Below are 16,891 nucleotides of genomic sequence, written 5' to 3'. Positions count from 1 at the left end.
TGGTGTGAGGGAGTGAGTGTAGGGTGGTGTGAGGGTGGTGTGAGGGAGTGAGTGTAGGGTGGTGTGAGGGAGTGAGTGTAGGGTGGTGTGAGGGTGGTGTGAGGGAGTGAGTGTAGGGTGGTGTGAGGGAGTGAGTGTAGGGTGGTGTGAGGGTGGTGTGAAGGAGTGAGTGCAGGGTGGTGTGAGGGAGTGAGTGTAGGGTGGTGTGAGGGTGGTGTGAGGGAGTGAGTGTAGGGTGTGAGGGAGTGAGTGCAGGGTGGTGTGAGGGTGGTGTGAGGGAGTGAGTGTAGGGTGGTGTGAGGGTGGTGTGAGGGAGTGAGTGTAGGGTGGTGTGAGGGTGTGAGTGCAGGGTGGTGTGAGGGAGTGAGTGTAGGGTGGTGTGAGGGAGTGAGTGTAGGGTGGTGTGAGGGTGGTGTGAGGGAGTGAGTGTAGGGTGGTGTGAGGGTGGTGTGAGGGAGTGAGTGTAGGATGGTGTGAGGGTGGTGTGAGGGTGTGAGTGCAGGGTGGTGTGAGGGAGTGAGTGCAGGGTGGTGTGAGGGAGTGAGTGTAGGGTGGTGTGAGGGAGTGAGTGCAGGGTGGTGTGAGGGAGTGAGTGCAGGGTGGTGTGAGGGAGTGAGTGCAGGGTGGTGTGAGGGTGGTGTGAGGGAGTGAGTGCAGGGTGGTGTGAGGGAGTGAGTGCAGGGTGGTGTGAGGGAGTGAGTGCAGGGTGGTGTGAGGGTGGTGTGAGGGAGTGAGTGCGAGATAGACTAGGATGATGCTTCAGAAATGTGGTGGAGCTTCAGTGTCTGCTTCAGCAGAGCTTACCACAGTGTTCAGACCCTACCACAGTGTTCAGAGCCTACCACAGTGTTCAGCAGAGCTTACCACAGTGTTCAGACCCTACCACAGTGTTCAGACCCTACCACAGTGTTCAGAGCCTACCACAGCGTTCAGCAGAGCCTACCACAGCTTCCTCACAGCCTGAATTCATTAGTTACAAAATTTAATTAGTGTTAGGAAGCTTTAGAAACAGCAGTTTTAGGACCAATTATTATGCAGAGGCAATGGCTCTTATTCACCTTCATGCAAATAAAGAGCACTATCAAAGCAATGGGAATGAGTAACTAATTTTTCACTAATCTTTAAATTGTACTACACAATAATAATAATAATAATAATAATAATAATAAGGGAATTATATGACTGATAACATTTTCAGGTCAATGGAAGAGTTCTGTCCATGATCACAGCAAGGCTCCCATCATAGTAACATTATTGTTTGTAACTTGATCATCCTGATCTTTTTGATCTTCAGAAAAAAGGCTTTATTACTTTCAGTGCAGTAACCTGTAATCTCATGTAAATTTTGACAAATTAGCATGATATAGAACCAGCAGTATCTGTTGCCAAGCAACAATAACTCAATGGGCTCTGTGAGCCCGCTGATCACCCTTTCGAGTCTATTGGTTTAGTTCCATCTAATCAGCCTAAGGGGATACAGGAAGAAAACAAAGTGATGAAATATGACATTAGGGAGAAAGGAATCTTCCCTTTGAGCTGAAAAGGGACAGAGAGACACAGGAGAAAAAAGGAAATAAACTGCAGGCTCATGTTGTTTGCGCAGCTGCACCAGAAATGGCCAGACTTGAGTTAACTGCACCAGAAATGGCCAGACTTGAGTTAACTGCATTGTAGTTCATCTTGTTCTAACATTTCTAACATCTTGCTCAGCACAAAAACATACTTACATTAAGGATGAATTTTGAAGGCAAAGGTTACTGTGACGGCAGGGAGCGCGAAATAAAATGGAAGCGATCACGCCAAGTCTCAGGGAAAATGTATGGTTTAATGAGAAAGTGCGCAAACCAAAAACCCGTCGATCCAAATGAAGGATATAATGACCAGCAGTCAACTGGTACAAAGACAAGACATATATAGGCAAACAAATGACCCTCAGGTGAGACGGATCACAGGCTCCGCCCACTTGAGGGATGAACACAACAACAACAGGACAGCTGCCGCTGTGGACGGGGGTGACCGGCAGGGGGCCCTCCGCAACGTGACAGTTACAAACAGGTGGTTGTCCTGTAAGTGAAAGCTAAAGTGCTTCAACAACTTAGATTTTTAGGGTGTGTAATGTAGTATGTATAAGCATTGTCTAAGTAAGTGCACCATTAAAAAGGTTTCAAAACCATTGATGGAACCATTAGCACTGTCAGTGAACTCCATTTCACACACAAGGCTGAGCTCAGATCAGTTGTGTACTGAGGATCACATAATCACTGCTCACTTTAAACACTGGCAGGTTTCAATGCTCTTGTATTTTTACATTACAACATTGAACCTTTCACAGAATACAAGTTTAAAATTAACATTAATATATTTTACTTTCTGTTGTAAGGAAATGTATGTAAACATGTATATGACAGTCTCTTTAGGGAGCTATTCCTACATTTCAAATAGGTGCTGACACAAAAACGCCTTACTAGCTTAGAAAACTCAATAAAATGTATGGTTCAGAAATTTCTTCAGTTTAATTGTTTGAGAGAGGGGAATTTGATAGAATCACAGCAGAGATCTCATTTACATAGTTCTCAGTGTGAAAAATCTTTCTGGGAAAAAGCACTGAACGTTAAGAGCTTAAAATCGCAGGTTGCAGCCAGAGCAGAAAAGTTGTCATCTTGCCAGAAATCACTCCAGTCTGTCAGGTGCAATGAGGACGCCAAGGAGCCCTGGTCACTGCAAGGGGAATGACTTGTGTGTGTGTGTGTGTGTGTGTGTGTGTGTGTGTGTGTGTGTGTGTGTGTGTGTGTGTGTGTGTGTGTGTGTGTGTGTGTGTGTGTGTGTGAGTTATGGAACTTCAGGCTAGAGAAGCTACGACCAAAGCAGTGGTGTTCAGAAGGGCGGTGTGGGTGGGGGTGTATGTGGGTGGGGGCGTATGTGGGTGGGGGCGTATTCCCCTCCCTTCGATATGGAACAGCTCTGTTAAATGTGTCACAGGCTGCCGAGTGTTTTGCCTTCACCACTGGCGCCTCATTCATTTTGACTTGAAATGCAAGACACAGCCAGGCCAGGAAGTTCCCATTCAGTTCCCCCGCTGCTCACTGGCCCAGTGTATCTCCCCCAATATCTTCCAAATGGCCCCCAGAGAAACGCTGGGTGATGCTTCTGAGGCAATCGAGAAAGATGGCAGAGCCCAATTCATTTTCTTCTGTACTTGCTTGTCATCTTTTCAGAACCGAATGCTTACTTATTCATATTTTCTTTAAAAAAGAAAGAAAAAATGCTAAAATTGTCTTTTTGAAAATATAGTTTAACTGAATATGAATTGTGTAATATTGAGTCTCTTTACAAATTACACATTTGACACATTATTTTGTACATGGGGTAAGTCTTGGATGCTGCTACTGTGATTCCAAGCATAATGTTGGACCAGCACATAATGGAAATCTATTCAATTCAGGCCCTTTTTACAACAGTGGCCAATGGTTTTTATTTGTGAACAGCTGAGCAGTGTCCACCTTTGTCCTCTGTAGTGTTTGGGAATGTTGTCCCCCATGTCTCTGTGCATCTTTTTGAGCCTTCCTCTCTTAAACTTCTAGCATCTCAGATTCATAAGAATTTTTCAGAGAGGCAGAAGGCACTGCTCTGTAAAGAGAGGGAGCAGAAGAAATGCCACCTGAGGATTGGAGACACAGTCTGTAAAGTGAATAACGGCTGAATTGTTAAGCTCCAGCATTTCGCCAGGAAAATCCCAGTGCACAGTTTGACCTTTACGATATTTAGCCGCATGCGCGATCTATTGTCACCCTCCATATTCCCTCTGTATTCCACCCCACACTCTGCGAGCGTTTCTTCCACCGCTCAGACGGGCGGTATCGAACGCATCGGCAGTGCGGTCTGAAGGTTGCAGAGGGAGGTGAGAGAGCACATATCTTCTGCACTCCCCACAGGCCATGATGGGCTCCCTGTTTGCTGAGGTTAATATCAGAGTATATTTGGAAGGCAGCTTGCCGGTGCTGTGTCCTAGGGCAATCCGTCTCTCTAACCAGGCAAACGGACCTCTCCCAGTTCTACAACACCTCTCCCAGTTCTACAACACCTCTCCCAGTTCTACAACACCTCTCCCAGTCTTTCCCTTCTTGAGCGACAGTGACAGTTAAACACATACACAACACCATGCGTGTACACACACACACACACACACACACAGACACACACACACACACACACACACACACACCCATTTGTCACTCAAACACTGCGGCTGAGAGGAATCCACACAAACGGATTTGCGGGCAACATCCTGTTTTTCATAGTGACAGAAAAGCACAATGTACTGAAAGCAGAAATGGCAGCTGAAAATAACAGGGATGAAGTTCAAAAGCCCCTAAATCCAAAAGCTAAAAGGCCTATTAGGGTTTTAAACGCAGCTGTATTTCCTTCGCCTGAATATGAAGATAGACATGATTTGTTTTTTTTCTGTATGCCACATTGTTAACTGAATATTAGAATTTTAAATCATATTTATTTACTGAAATTTGTAATGACAATCTGATGAACCGGAGAAGGGGACTCATGCAGAGAATGAAGCCACAAACTGAGAACTTTTTGCAGTTTATGTAGCCACATATTTAAAAACTATAAAGAATAGCAAACTAATCAATCATTGTATTGTGCACGTTATTGGTTTTACAAACCAGCCAGCCTTGGAATACTTTTGGAATAAATACTTTGGAATAAATCTTTTGGTTATATTTAATTGAATAACGGATCAAATTGAATGCCTGAATCAAGTCTGACTGGAATGAGACAGCAAAATATCCTGAGCCTTAATTAAGGTTTTTTAGACACACTGCCTGAAAATTCAGCCCAAACGGTCCAGATAGGCTCAGTATGCAGTGCTGGGTGGTTGCCTTCCAATGAAAATTGTTGCCTCTGATCTGACAGATCCAAATGATTTCTGACATGAGTTATATGGCCATATTAGAAAGCAATGCCAACAGACTGTTTGAAAACAAATTGCTTTCTGCTTTTGTCAATTCTCTAGATTCTATTAATAAGTGACTGTACAAACATGCTGATGACGCAGGTAAATTTGCATATAGTTAATTGATATCTCTATTAATTAGGGGTGACCTGCAATAGTAGCTGATTCTATAGTTGACTAGACCCCCTAGTGGACTATGAACGTCATAGTCGAATGTACCATTCTAACTACATGGGGGTGCCCAAGGATGCTGCTAAGTATTAGTTGTTACATGAAATGTCTTTGTTTTCGTTATATATTTCGTAATAATTTCTGTTATTAAATATTTTAAAATCAGGTGTGCAAATTAACAATAGGCATCTTACTTACTACACATTAATAAATCACACCCTGCAGTTGCACAATCCAAATGAGCGGCGCTGAACCTGCTACAGGATAGTCCATCTGCCGAGATTATAATGGATACTAAAAAAACTTCAAAAGTATCTTGAAAAAGATAAAGATGAATCAAACAAAGTAAAGTGCAAGTTATGTCATCAACGTCTTTCATTTCGCACGACAACAACCAACATGGCATACCATTTAAAACGCGTAAGGCGAAAAAAAAAACAGTTCAGCCGTTTGTCGTTTCGGTCGTGTCGTGTCGTCTCGTCTCGTCGCGGTGCATCTTGGCAAGTAGGCCTACAAACATTTTTGTTGTTGTTTGCTTTTTAAACCCCGTTACTCAAACCTTTACTTATAATTTTTTTGCTGTTGTGTGGCAATTTTTTTTTTTTTTTTCAGGCAGGCATATTTTATTTAAAATATTTTTGACATTTTGCACAGTGCCTGTCTGAGAGTTCGATATGCGCACTGCGCACTGACATTTTTTGTTAATGTTCTCTAACGTTTCATTAAAAATTAAATAAGTAAATAAAAGCTGAATAAAGTCAACCTACCATGTTTATTCATTTATCTGAGTGTTTTAGGTTTTTACTTTGAAGTGGAAAAAAGTCCTGAATGAGAACGGTATTCGGTTTAAGGTGCTCCAGATTAAAAAAAAAAAAAAAAACCCGATTCGACTATTATTCGACTAAAGGGAAAATCTGACAAATCAGATTCGACTATGAAAATGCTTAGTTGAATACACCTCTACTGTTAATCATGATGAGGTTAATAATGTAAATGTATAATTATAAACAGACTATGATGAGTATTTATAACTGAAACTATAATAGAACATTCAATACTTAAAGGCACTACAGTATGTGAGTGTTTTTTGTCACATGTATAGTGTATACATTAATCACAAACAAGTTCTCACTGAGACTATATATCTAAAACTCATTGTCATCCTATCTATTTACAAAGTTCCAACCCATTCCTTTCATCATTGTGGAGATTAAAACAAAATACCAACACATTGTGGATTTTAAAATTATTATTCAAACACAGAAAAACAATTTCTGATATGGATATTACAATGGTAATCAATACTTTTAATTTGAGGGATATATTATTTTTTATTTCCAATCTGTGTGACATTATCAGTCATATTTAATTGATATTGCATCACTCATACTGAATTAACTATACATTTATGGGCAGATATAACAAGACTAGGTAGTGCAAATAATTTACAATGCCACATAATTTTTCATATTAAACATGTTACAAAAACAAAAAAGGGTTTTTATTGTTTAAAACACCAATTACATTTTTTGTCCAAAAAATGTGACATACATGTCTGTTTAACTGAAATGTATATTAACTGACAGAAGTGGATGTTAGAAGCTTCCTGTTGTATAAATGCACAGATTGTAATGTAAACCTGTTGATACGGTCTCTTTTTCTCACTCCATTTCTGATTCGATGGCTGTACTTCGTTGAATTCTCTTGTGCCTCTTGTGTGTTTTCCTTGCTTCATCTATAGGGGCCCATGCCAAAAAACAAGGAGAGGATTTAGCAGATAACGACGGCGATGAAGATGAAGGTATTCTCTTTGGTGATGAAGGCGGTTGCATGTTTTTTCAGCTTGTTTGGATTTTGTTCTAGAACATTTTGAATGCAGCCTCTTAGTGTAGGACGTCTTACACACAGGACCCAGTATCACACCCAGAGAGGAATTAAAGTCCCTGGAATGACTGAGGATGAATGTGAATGAATGTGTAATTTACACTGGTTGTACTTGATTTGACACAACTACTGTTGTGTTCTTTTAAGGGTTGGTGTCATTCAACTTGGATGGGATTTATTTTATTTTATGTTGGTTGTTTGATTTTTACTACATAGGCCTGTTTAAACCAGATTCAGGAAGAGTAGTATTCAACCCAGTTCAATAGCAGGTTATACTGTTGAAACTGTATTCACAAACCTAACTGGGATAGGGGGCTCAAGTAGATGCAGTGATATTAGATTCATCCTAAAGTGTAAATGAGAAATAAAGGTCAAATTGAACTCTTATGTAAGTAAGACAGTGAAGTGGAGTACTGCTCTGATGTGATGTCTTTTCAGCCTAATCCAGGTATAGTTGTCATACATGCATAGTGTTTTCTTAACTGAGACTGTAGAGAGTTTGCAGAAATATTGTTCTATCAGAGCAGAACACCAGAGCAGTTGAGCAAGTCAAAGGTAACTTTGATGAATACCGTATATGATTGGATTTGGATATGATTTTGGCCAAATTTTGTATTGATGTCACCAAAAGTGAATTCAGCATCATAAAGGTAATATAATGTAGTATATTATACCGATTAGTAGTAGTACAATAGTATTTTATACCGATTAGTAGTAGTATATATGTTCAAAGTAACTTCTGCTCCAATATATTTGAATGTAACTCTTAGTGTATCAGAGTTACAATAAATGTAGCCATTTTACACTTTCTGAATATATGTTGGAAAACCTTTTGTGTACATTTCTGTAGCCTTCTAGTTAGTGCACAGATTTGTTGTTTTTTTGTTTATTTGATACATATGGGATGAAATTCAAGTCTCAAATTCAAATATGAATAAGTTTTCCTTTTATCTTAGTATTTAACTTGGTAAGAATTTCCTGCATAGGAACTAGGTCAGAAGGGCTACCAGCTGCATGACTGATAACCAGCCATAATTATAAATGGGCCATACTAGATACATTATCTGTGGTGTAATTATTCTTCAGATAGGAAAGGGTCACAGGGATCACAATGGATAAACAGAAATAGCTGGCCAAACATAATTACAGCCTGATGAATAATTTGTCAATTGTTGAGTGGGCTTGCCTGTGAAAGCATTATTTACAAATTCAAAGTTTAGCAAAGGCCTTTTCTGAACGCTTCTAGTAGTTAGACAGTTAGTGTCTATCAACTGTGATCTTATTCGACTGGAGAAAAATATAAGATGGCTAGGAAAATGTATGAATGTGAATTCAACTATTTCATGCCATAAGTAAAATACTTTTGAGAATGCTCTGAAATAACATTTTAGCTTTTAATGCCAATTCCAAGGCCTTTTAGACGGATGATGGTATAAGTTATAAATGTACATACTTTTATGGCAACTAACAGAAAGACTTGCAATAGCTTTAGTTCAGTTCATTTGCTTAATGAGAGACTACTTGAAATCTTTAATGCAAAAAACATTGATTTAGCAGTCATGTCTTATGTCTTATATGCTTATATGCTTAATGACAAACCACATTTTATAGGTGATCCTACTTGTCACATTTTATTAATTTTCAGAAAGCTTAACTGTGATTTTTGTGCAATTATACACGCTGCACTGCATGTTTGCCAGTGTGAATGCTACAGCAGGATATCATAGCTGGCATTTGAAACAGGGAAGCGAATGGATTTAGATGAAGAGAGGAAGGCTCATGAGTGGTGAGAGGATTAGCAGTCGAGAGAGGAGGAGAAAAAAGACAGAAGTTGCCGCTCAGTAATAGCATTGTTCACGTTCAGTATTTACCTTGGGATATTCTGGGCTCAGGGAGATATCTGGCGAGATTAGAATGCGAGAAGTATTCTTACCATGCTGCTGCGAAAAGCTTAAAACATGGAATCTATATCATAGCCCGGTCAGTCTGCTTCGCCATTTGTCCGCTCTGTTGCAGAGTGTTCAGGTAGGGAGGATGTGCTCTAGAGTAATACCCTGTGTGGGCTCACCCAGCTGGGGCTTGGTTTATTCTGGAAGCATGTCCACAGGTCAGCTGTATCCCAATGAACCAGGCTCATGTGCTGCGCTTTAAGGCTTTCTGTTGTGTGGATGGAAAAAGAAAAGCAGGTATTTTGAAGAGCTCTTTTGGGAGGGTATTATCACTGGCATTAACTAGTACAGAAAGGGCTTGTTTCTTTGACTGCAGCCAAGGCAGAGGCCATTGCCCGTCTCTGGTTTCTATGCCGTGGGAGGCCACAGGTCCCCCAGGATGATTCTTGCAGACCCCATCCAAAGCAGCCATGTTACCTTTGCATTTGGCCAAACCGTATGATCTGGTCACTGCACTGTGCAAACATGCACTGCCTCGGGCGGCTTTTCCAGAAAAATCCACTTGGCCAAGCGCAGACAGTGGCATGCCCAAACAGCTGGCTGAACTGCCAGGTGCTTTGCCTCCCATCCTGGAGATCTTCTCCCAGCCCCCACAGGCAGAGTAGGTTCATGCCCAGGGTGTTATTTGCAGTTATTTTGCATGACGAGCCAGTTGCCCCGGATACTTGAGCCAACTTATCTTGTTGTGTGTTTAAATTTGCCTGCAGTAGGAGCATTGAGGGTTATGGGCTTCAACAGCACTAGTAAATAGTTGCTGATAAACAAGATGGAAGTAAAACACAAAAGGCCGAGGGCAGCCTATTTTAAATTGTTAATAGTGCGAATTTGCCATATTTATTCTGCTGGTGGATTTTTTTATTTTTACTTTTTCTAAAATAATTAAATGTAAAAGCACAACTTTTAGTAGCTTCCTTAAAAGAAGCAGCGAATCCATTTTGAAGTTTCAGTTGCTTTGACATGACTCTGTCTCTATTCATGACTCTGTCTCTGTTCATTACTCTGTCTCTAATGTTTTTGTTTGTTTTCTTCTTGGAACCAGACAGCACTTTAAAAAAAGGTTCAGTTTCAGATTTTTACTGGTTACAGTGTTCTGAATTGTTCATTGTCATTGTCTTCAGCTATGGTATAGGCAACTGTGTATAGGGTCCCTGCTATAGTGTCACGGACGTAATTTTGGGGGGGGACGGGGGGGACATGTCCCCCCCACTTTTTCAAAAGCCGGCTTTGGTCCCCCCCAGTTTTTACGGTTAAATCCAAATATTTAAATAGCGACGAATCCATGTCCCCCCCACTTTTGAAATCAAAATTACGTCCATGTATAGTGTAGCTCTGTTAGTGTTGCTTTGTTATAGTGTAGCTCTGTTATAGTGTAGCCCTGTTATAGTGTAGCCCTGGTGTAGTTTAGGTGTGTTCTTGTATAGATCTATAGGGGCAGATGTGGCTATTTTCCCTATGCCCTCCAAAGTCTCTTTATTGGACAGGTTAATCCACACCAGCCTAGCAGAGCTAGTGCACAGATTCTCTTTCTGCCTTTCCACCCTCAGAGTGCTCAGCTCAAGCTCCTATTTAGAGCACTCTTCCTGTGCATCACCCATCATGCAATCTGCTTAGTGAGCCGTTGTCATCCCAGATCAGCAGGTGGTCTTCTGTTTACTTGGCAGGCCTCAAACCTGTTTCAGGTGGCCCCTCATCCAGTTAGGACAGCTCCTGTACCTGTCCACGTCGGCTTGTGGGTGGGAATCATCTGATTTTGGAGCACCATGTAGAAATCAGTTACAGCCAAGCAACACCACATCATCCCTGTCACCATGTCATCCGTGTTTGGGGGATGTATTCTGGAACAGGAGAGTCTAAAACTTTTGGGGAGGGGGGCACAGTGTGGTGGTCCTACTAGGCAGAGGCCTGCAGCTTCCCTTCACCCAGTTTGTTACCACAGCCAATTACTGGCAAAGGAAGCTTGCTGAGGCCTGTGCCCTAATGAGGATGGCACATGCTTAGCCTGTTCTGCTTCTGTCCCCATCACGCCCATGACCAGCCCCACTCCACCTGGCTGCCTGGTAGGATTCATTCTCTCAGATTCCACTTGTCACTCACCGTGGTTCAGAAAGACAAAAACACAGTCAACCAGTTCATATACAAATGTCATGAGACAAATGATCAGCGGTGGGACTGGTGGTTCAAATCTCTGTAACTGGGAAGACTTATGGGGCTGTAATATTGAGAGTACTGAAAGGTCCTTTCACCTGGAGGTAAATGCTGATAACCCAGCAGCAGTGCAAATAGAAGGTGATGTTTTGGCGGTGCAGATGTGAGCCGTGTGCAGGCTACAGCTTGTCTGGTGGCAAATCTGCATAGGGGTGTGCAGGGGTCTCTGAACTGGACCTGAGAGATGCTGCCTGCTGCCCACCCCCACCTGCACACCCCCACCTGCACACCCCACCTGCCCACTCCCACCTGCACACCCCACCTGCACACCCCACCTGCACACCCCACCTGCCCACCCCACCTGCACACCCCACCTGCCCACCCCCACCTGCACACCCCCACCTGCCTACTCCCACCTGCCTACTCCCACCTGCACACCCCACCTGCCCACCCCACCTGCACACCCCACCTGCCCACCCCCACCTGCACACCCCACCTGCCCACCCCCACCTGCCCACCCCCACCTGCCTACTCCCACCTGCACACCCCACCTGCCCACCCCCACCTGCCTACTCCCACCTGCACACCCCCACCTGCCCACCCCACCTGCCCACCCCACCTGCACACCCCACCTGCCCACCCCACCTGCCTACTCCCACCTGCACACCCCACCTGCCCACCCCCACCTGCCCACCCCACCTGCCTACTCCCACCTGCCCACCCCCACCTGCCCACTCCCACCTGCACACCCCACCTGCCCACCCCACCTGCCCACCCCCACCTGCCCACCCCCACCTGCACACCCCCACCTGCACACCCCACCTGCCCACTCCCACCTGCACACCCCACCTGCACACCCCACCTGCACACCCCACCTGCCCACCCCACCTGCACACCCCACCTGCCCACCCCCACCTGCACACCCCCACCTGCCTACTCCCACCTGCCTACTCCCACCTGCACACCCCACCTGCCCACCCCCACCTGCACACCCCACCTGCCCACCCCCACCTGCCCACCCCCACCTGCCCACCCCCACCTGCCTACTCCCACCTGCACACCCCACCTGCCCACCCCCACCTGCCTACTCCCACCTGCACACCCCCACCTGCCCACCCCACCTGCCCACCCCACCTGCACACCCCACCTGCCCACCCCACCTGCCTACTCCCACCTGCCCACCCCCACCTGCCCACCCCACCTGCCTACTCCCACCTGCCCACCCCCACCTGCCCACTCCCACCTGCACACCCCACCTGCCCACCCCACCTGCCCACCCCCACCTGCCTACTCCCACCTGCCCACCCCCACCTGCACACCCCACCTGCACACCCCACCTGCCCACCCCCACCTGCCCACCCCACCTGCCCACCCCCACCTGCCCACCCCACCTGCCTACTCCCACCTGCCCACCCCCACCTGCACACCCCACCTGCCCACCCCACCTGCACACCCCACCTGCCCACCCCCACCTGCACACCCCACCTGCCCACCCCTCTTCCTGCCTCCCTCCTCTCACTTCATCTCTCCCTTCTCTCTCCAACTCCCATCGCACTGCCAGAGGCCAAGCTTCAAAGAGCACATCAAACCACCTGTCTGTGCGCTTAGCAACAACATATTTCATGCACAAACGCCATGGCCCCAGTCTGAAGAAGTCGTCTTCTTCAAAGGTCACTTTCCCCATCTGGCTATGGGGCCAAGGTGTTGAAATCAAAGACAAATACACAAATTGCCAACACAGACTCGCCCGCATGCACACATACAGAGCTCTGCAAATATAGTGTTCTGACCTTAATTAAAACTAATAGTTTTAACCTAATAATAATATTTTAAATAATATTGTATTGTACTGTTCTGCACCATTTCAGTGCTTCACAGGAATATTCCACAGTGTATACCTCACTCAGGCACTAACATTGCCTTCAGATCTCTTAATACAAACAATATAGTTACAGGCTCATGGCAAACACCATATCTATATATTATGCCCAACACGCCCGTCTAAAGACTGCAATCAGCCTGATTTCATCTGTACTGATAAAACAGCTGAAACTACCCAAGCAAGCATTATTCACCAGATGTCACTCAATCACGATCTGCATCAGGCATGACGGACCTCACAGTGGCGACAGCCACACACATTAAGTCAAGACCCACTCTTGTCAACCTGAATGTCCTGTCACCAGAACAGTCCTCGTCAACCACGTGTGTTGTCCAGCTCCTCTGGAGTGACGGGACTGACACCATGCAAAGTGGCCCTGTGAGATTTATGAGTGTCCAGGAGACCAGCCTGACTGCCATGGCCACAGCTTCAGTTCTGAGTTACTGCACTCATGAATGCACTAATCACCAGATGGAGTGTGATGGTGGTGCAAGAGCTTCACATGTGTTGAAGGTTGTTCAGGACTGGCATGTGTGAATGTTATCTCCACCTGTTCATAAATGGAAATGTGAGTGAAAGGTGTTCCTGATTGGTCTGCTATAATGATCACAAATGATTGGCAGACATCACTGAGATAGCAAAATATAGAATGTCTGTGCATTTGTATGTGTGTGTGTGTTCGTGTGTGTGTGTGTGTGTGTGTGTGTGTGTGTGTGTGTGTGTGTGTGTGTGTGTGTGTGTGTGTTCGTGTGTGTGTGTGTGTGTGTGTGTGTGTGTGTGTGTGTGTGTGTGTGTGTATGTGTGTGTGTGTGTGTGTGTGTGTGTGTGTGTGTGTGTGTGTGTGTGTGTGTGCGAGAGAGAGAGATAGAGAGGGTTAGCATGCCTGGGTCACCACCTGTCAGTGAGATCCCCTTCATTCGTTAGATATTGTTGTATATTTATAATGATGTAATTACAGTTAATATACCTTTGAAGGTTGATTGTTTCATTTTTTTGAATGTTCATGAAAATTCAAAAGCGTTTTTTAATCATTAAAAATTGTGTTTTAATCATGTCACTCTGCCTTCTGAACATGACACTCTGCCTTCTTTTCGTTATTAGCACATACTTTCTAGAAATGCTGTAAAGTGTGCCCAATGTTTATTATTTCAGTTATTGCATTTGCCTTGTATGAAAAAACTATGAGGCACCCATACGTTTTCTAAGGTAGAGTTCGCAAAAGGTTGTGTTGAGAAGACCAGGTATTAGAACGACAGAAGTTTGCTGTGAGCTCCAGTCCTGTTTTTTTTTTTTTTTTTTTTTTGTGGTTTGTTTTATTTTTTTTTTATCAGGTGCAGATTTTGTCAGAATAACTATGTTGAATGAACAAAAGAGGTTACTGATAACAATGACATGACTAATCACTCCTCTTATTCCTCCTGGTTTATTTCTCTCTCTCTCTCTCTTTCTCTTTCTCTGTCCCTCTCTGTGTCTCTCATTGTTTTCATTTTATTTCCATTTACGAAACTACAGGAACTCTTTCACTCTCTCTCTTTCATCCTCTTTTCTCACTCCATGAATCGTCCCTTTCATGTAAAATAAGTGTCAACTGAGAATTGTGGGTCTTAAAATCATGCCTTATCACAGCTCTCTCAGATACCAGATAAATAAGAGTCTTAAATGAGCAGGAGAATGTCGAGCGGAAATGCCGCAGACTCCACAGGATATTCATGCTGAAAGAATGAACACACTGAACTCTGGGGGGAGGGACCAGGGAAAAAGACAACACAGAGTGTTCGTTCATGTCTGCATTCAGCTGTAATTTGCTGTCACTGCACACATGTAAATAGGCGTAATATGAAGGGACTGGAGTCTGCAGACGGAAGCAGTCGCACCATCTACAGTGCTGTTTGTCATTAGCTAGCTGTTTCTTGAGGACTTGGAATTTGCTCTCCAGTAGCCATAGCAACCCTGAATACAATATAAGGGCTTGAACTGAAGCCCAGTATTTCTCTCACACCACTCAGAGCCAAACAAGCAGCATGCCCACGAGAAGGAGAGACTCGTGTCTGTCACAACGGACTTGCTTTCTCCTTTTTCCTTCTCTCTTTCTTTGTTGGAGCCCTTCAATAAAAACACCACAGCACCATTTTATGTTTCACATGACATAATCATGTGTTATGCCTGTTTGCATAAATAAATGCATGAGCTAAATAAATCACAAACAGTCAGATAAAGGCAGCACTCATCTTAAAATTAATGTAGGATTCTGTGGGTTAATACACTTTCTTGAATGATTTATTAATTTTTTTATAGCTACTACCATGTAAACTAATATTTTATGCCCTGACTGGGAAAATCTCTTTGCTTACCTGTCGTCTGGGCCAGTGAGTAGATGACCAGTTCTACTTATGCTGCAGTAAAATGCTGCCAAATTGCCACTTTGAGATTCAGAGTTTTAATAAATTTGAACATCATCTCATCATTGATGCAGCAAAAATGACCCTGGCCAGAGCAAGCCCACAATGCGCAAATAGATTTTGATCTGGACTAGGACATTATCTGTTCAGATCTATTTGCTTTGCTCTATGCAGTTTGTTAATGAGAGATGAACAAACAGGCCAGTGCCTGTGTCACAGTCAGGTCACTGGTATTACTGGTATGGCTGGTATCTGGGAGGGCCACGTGCTCAAGCAGCACGCCGATTGTGTTGAGCCTTGCAATGTTGGGACTATGAGAGGAAGAGAGAAGGTTTAACGGTGACCACTCTTGCAGACATACGAGACAGCGGCGCCAAGCCCGTGATGGTCTACATTCATGGAGGCTCGTACATGGAGGGAACAGGCAACATGATCGACGGCAGTGTGTTGGCGAGCTATGGCAATGTCATCGTCATCACACTCAACTTCCGGGTTGGAGTTTTAGGTAAGCGACTAATTATTTATATATTATACATAGCTTAAAGATGCAATAAGTAATTTTTCCAATGATTCTTCTGACATTATGGAACAACCCGACACCTCTTGGCATGGAGCATTCAGACACTCTCTATAGCTTTAAAAATTCATTTCATGTGAACTGCAGGCATAAATATTGTTTGCTACTTTTTGGTGCTAGAGATAATCCATTGCTCGTTTATTGCTTAATTGTAACGAGGCTTGCGCCACGGAGCGAGGAGACGGACACAACCGCTGAGAGGAGCGAGATTTATTGCAGGACATTCCATACTCGTCGTCAGATAACCAGTCCGGGTCGATAACGGGAGGGCAGTCCGAATAACATGCAAAAACAGGCATTACCAAGACAGGGGACACGAGTACAGACTCTGGATCAAAAAGGCAGGAACAATCAACGGTCAGGTATAGTGATCAACACAGACACAATCAAACAAAGAATCAAAATACTCGACAAGGGACAAGGGAGACACAGGGGCTTTTATACACAGGACTAAACTAGGGACAGGTGATGACAATGACACAGGGGCGTGGCAACAAACAAGGAAACACGAAGACAAACGAGCAGGGCGGGACAAACAGGCAGGGAACACGGACATGAGGGAACCCAGAGTGACAGCTACGAGAGGGGGCGTAGCCGCACGTGACATTAATAAGTCATTAATCACTAACAACAAATGTAGAACCTTTTAGATTAGTGTGAACATGAATATTTGATTTCTTGTGGTTTTCACGATTATTTTCACAAAGCGGTGGATACATAGCCAAACACTTTGATCCCCAAGAGGTTTTTCTAAAAAAAATTGTTTAACGTTGCCATTTTCCCAAATGCTTTGGCTTTTTAAATCAGATTCTACAACAAGTATTCAAGCACTCCTTTTCACTTGTCTTGGGCATATTTTGTAAAAGTATTTGATGGTGAATGGAAGAGTAATGTTTGTTTTTTTGTGGATTTAGT

General features: G+C 44.0%; 1 protein-coding gene across 3 annotated transcripts in view; it reads left to right on the top strand.

Moving 5' to 3' along the window:
- The window catches only part of nlgn3a (neuroligin 3a), a 165,902-nt gene that overhangs the window by 66,734 nt on the left and 82,277 nt on the right, over positions 1-16,891 (top strand). For 2 of the 3 annotated variants that reach the window (XM_077022787.1, XM_077022786.1), the window contains 2 exons: positions 6,882-6,941; positions 15,755-15,904. In XM_077022787.1, the coding sequence (XP_076878902.1) occupies positions 6,882-6,941; positions 15,755-15,904 (210 nt within the window). The remainder of the gene's footprint in view (positions 1-6,881; positions 6,942-15,754; positions 15,905-16,891) is intronic. The other variant, XM_077022788.1, reaches the window with a different exon arrangement.

This window comes from Brachyhypopomus gauderio, chromosome 11 (assembly GCF_052324685.1).
Source record: "Brachyhypopomus gauderio isolate BG-103 chromosome 11, BGAUD_0.2, whole genome shotgun sequence".
Classification (NCBI taxonomy): domain Eukaryota; kingdom Metazoa; phylum Chordata; class Actinopteri; order Gymnotiformes; family Hypopomidae; genus Brachyhypopomus; species Brachyhypopomus gauderio.
The sequence above is the reverse complement of the archived record's forward strand: the minus strand, read 5'-3'. Positions and strand labels throughout refer to the sequence as shown.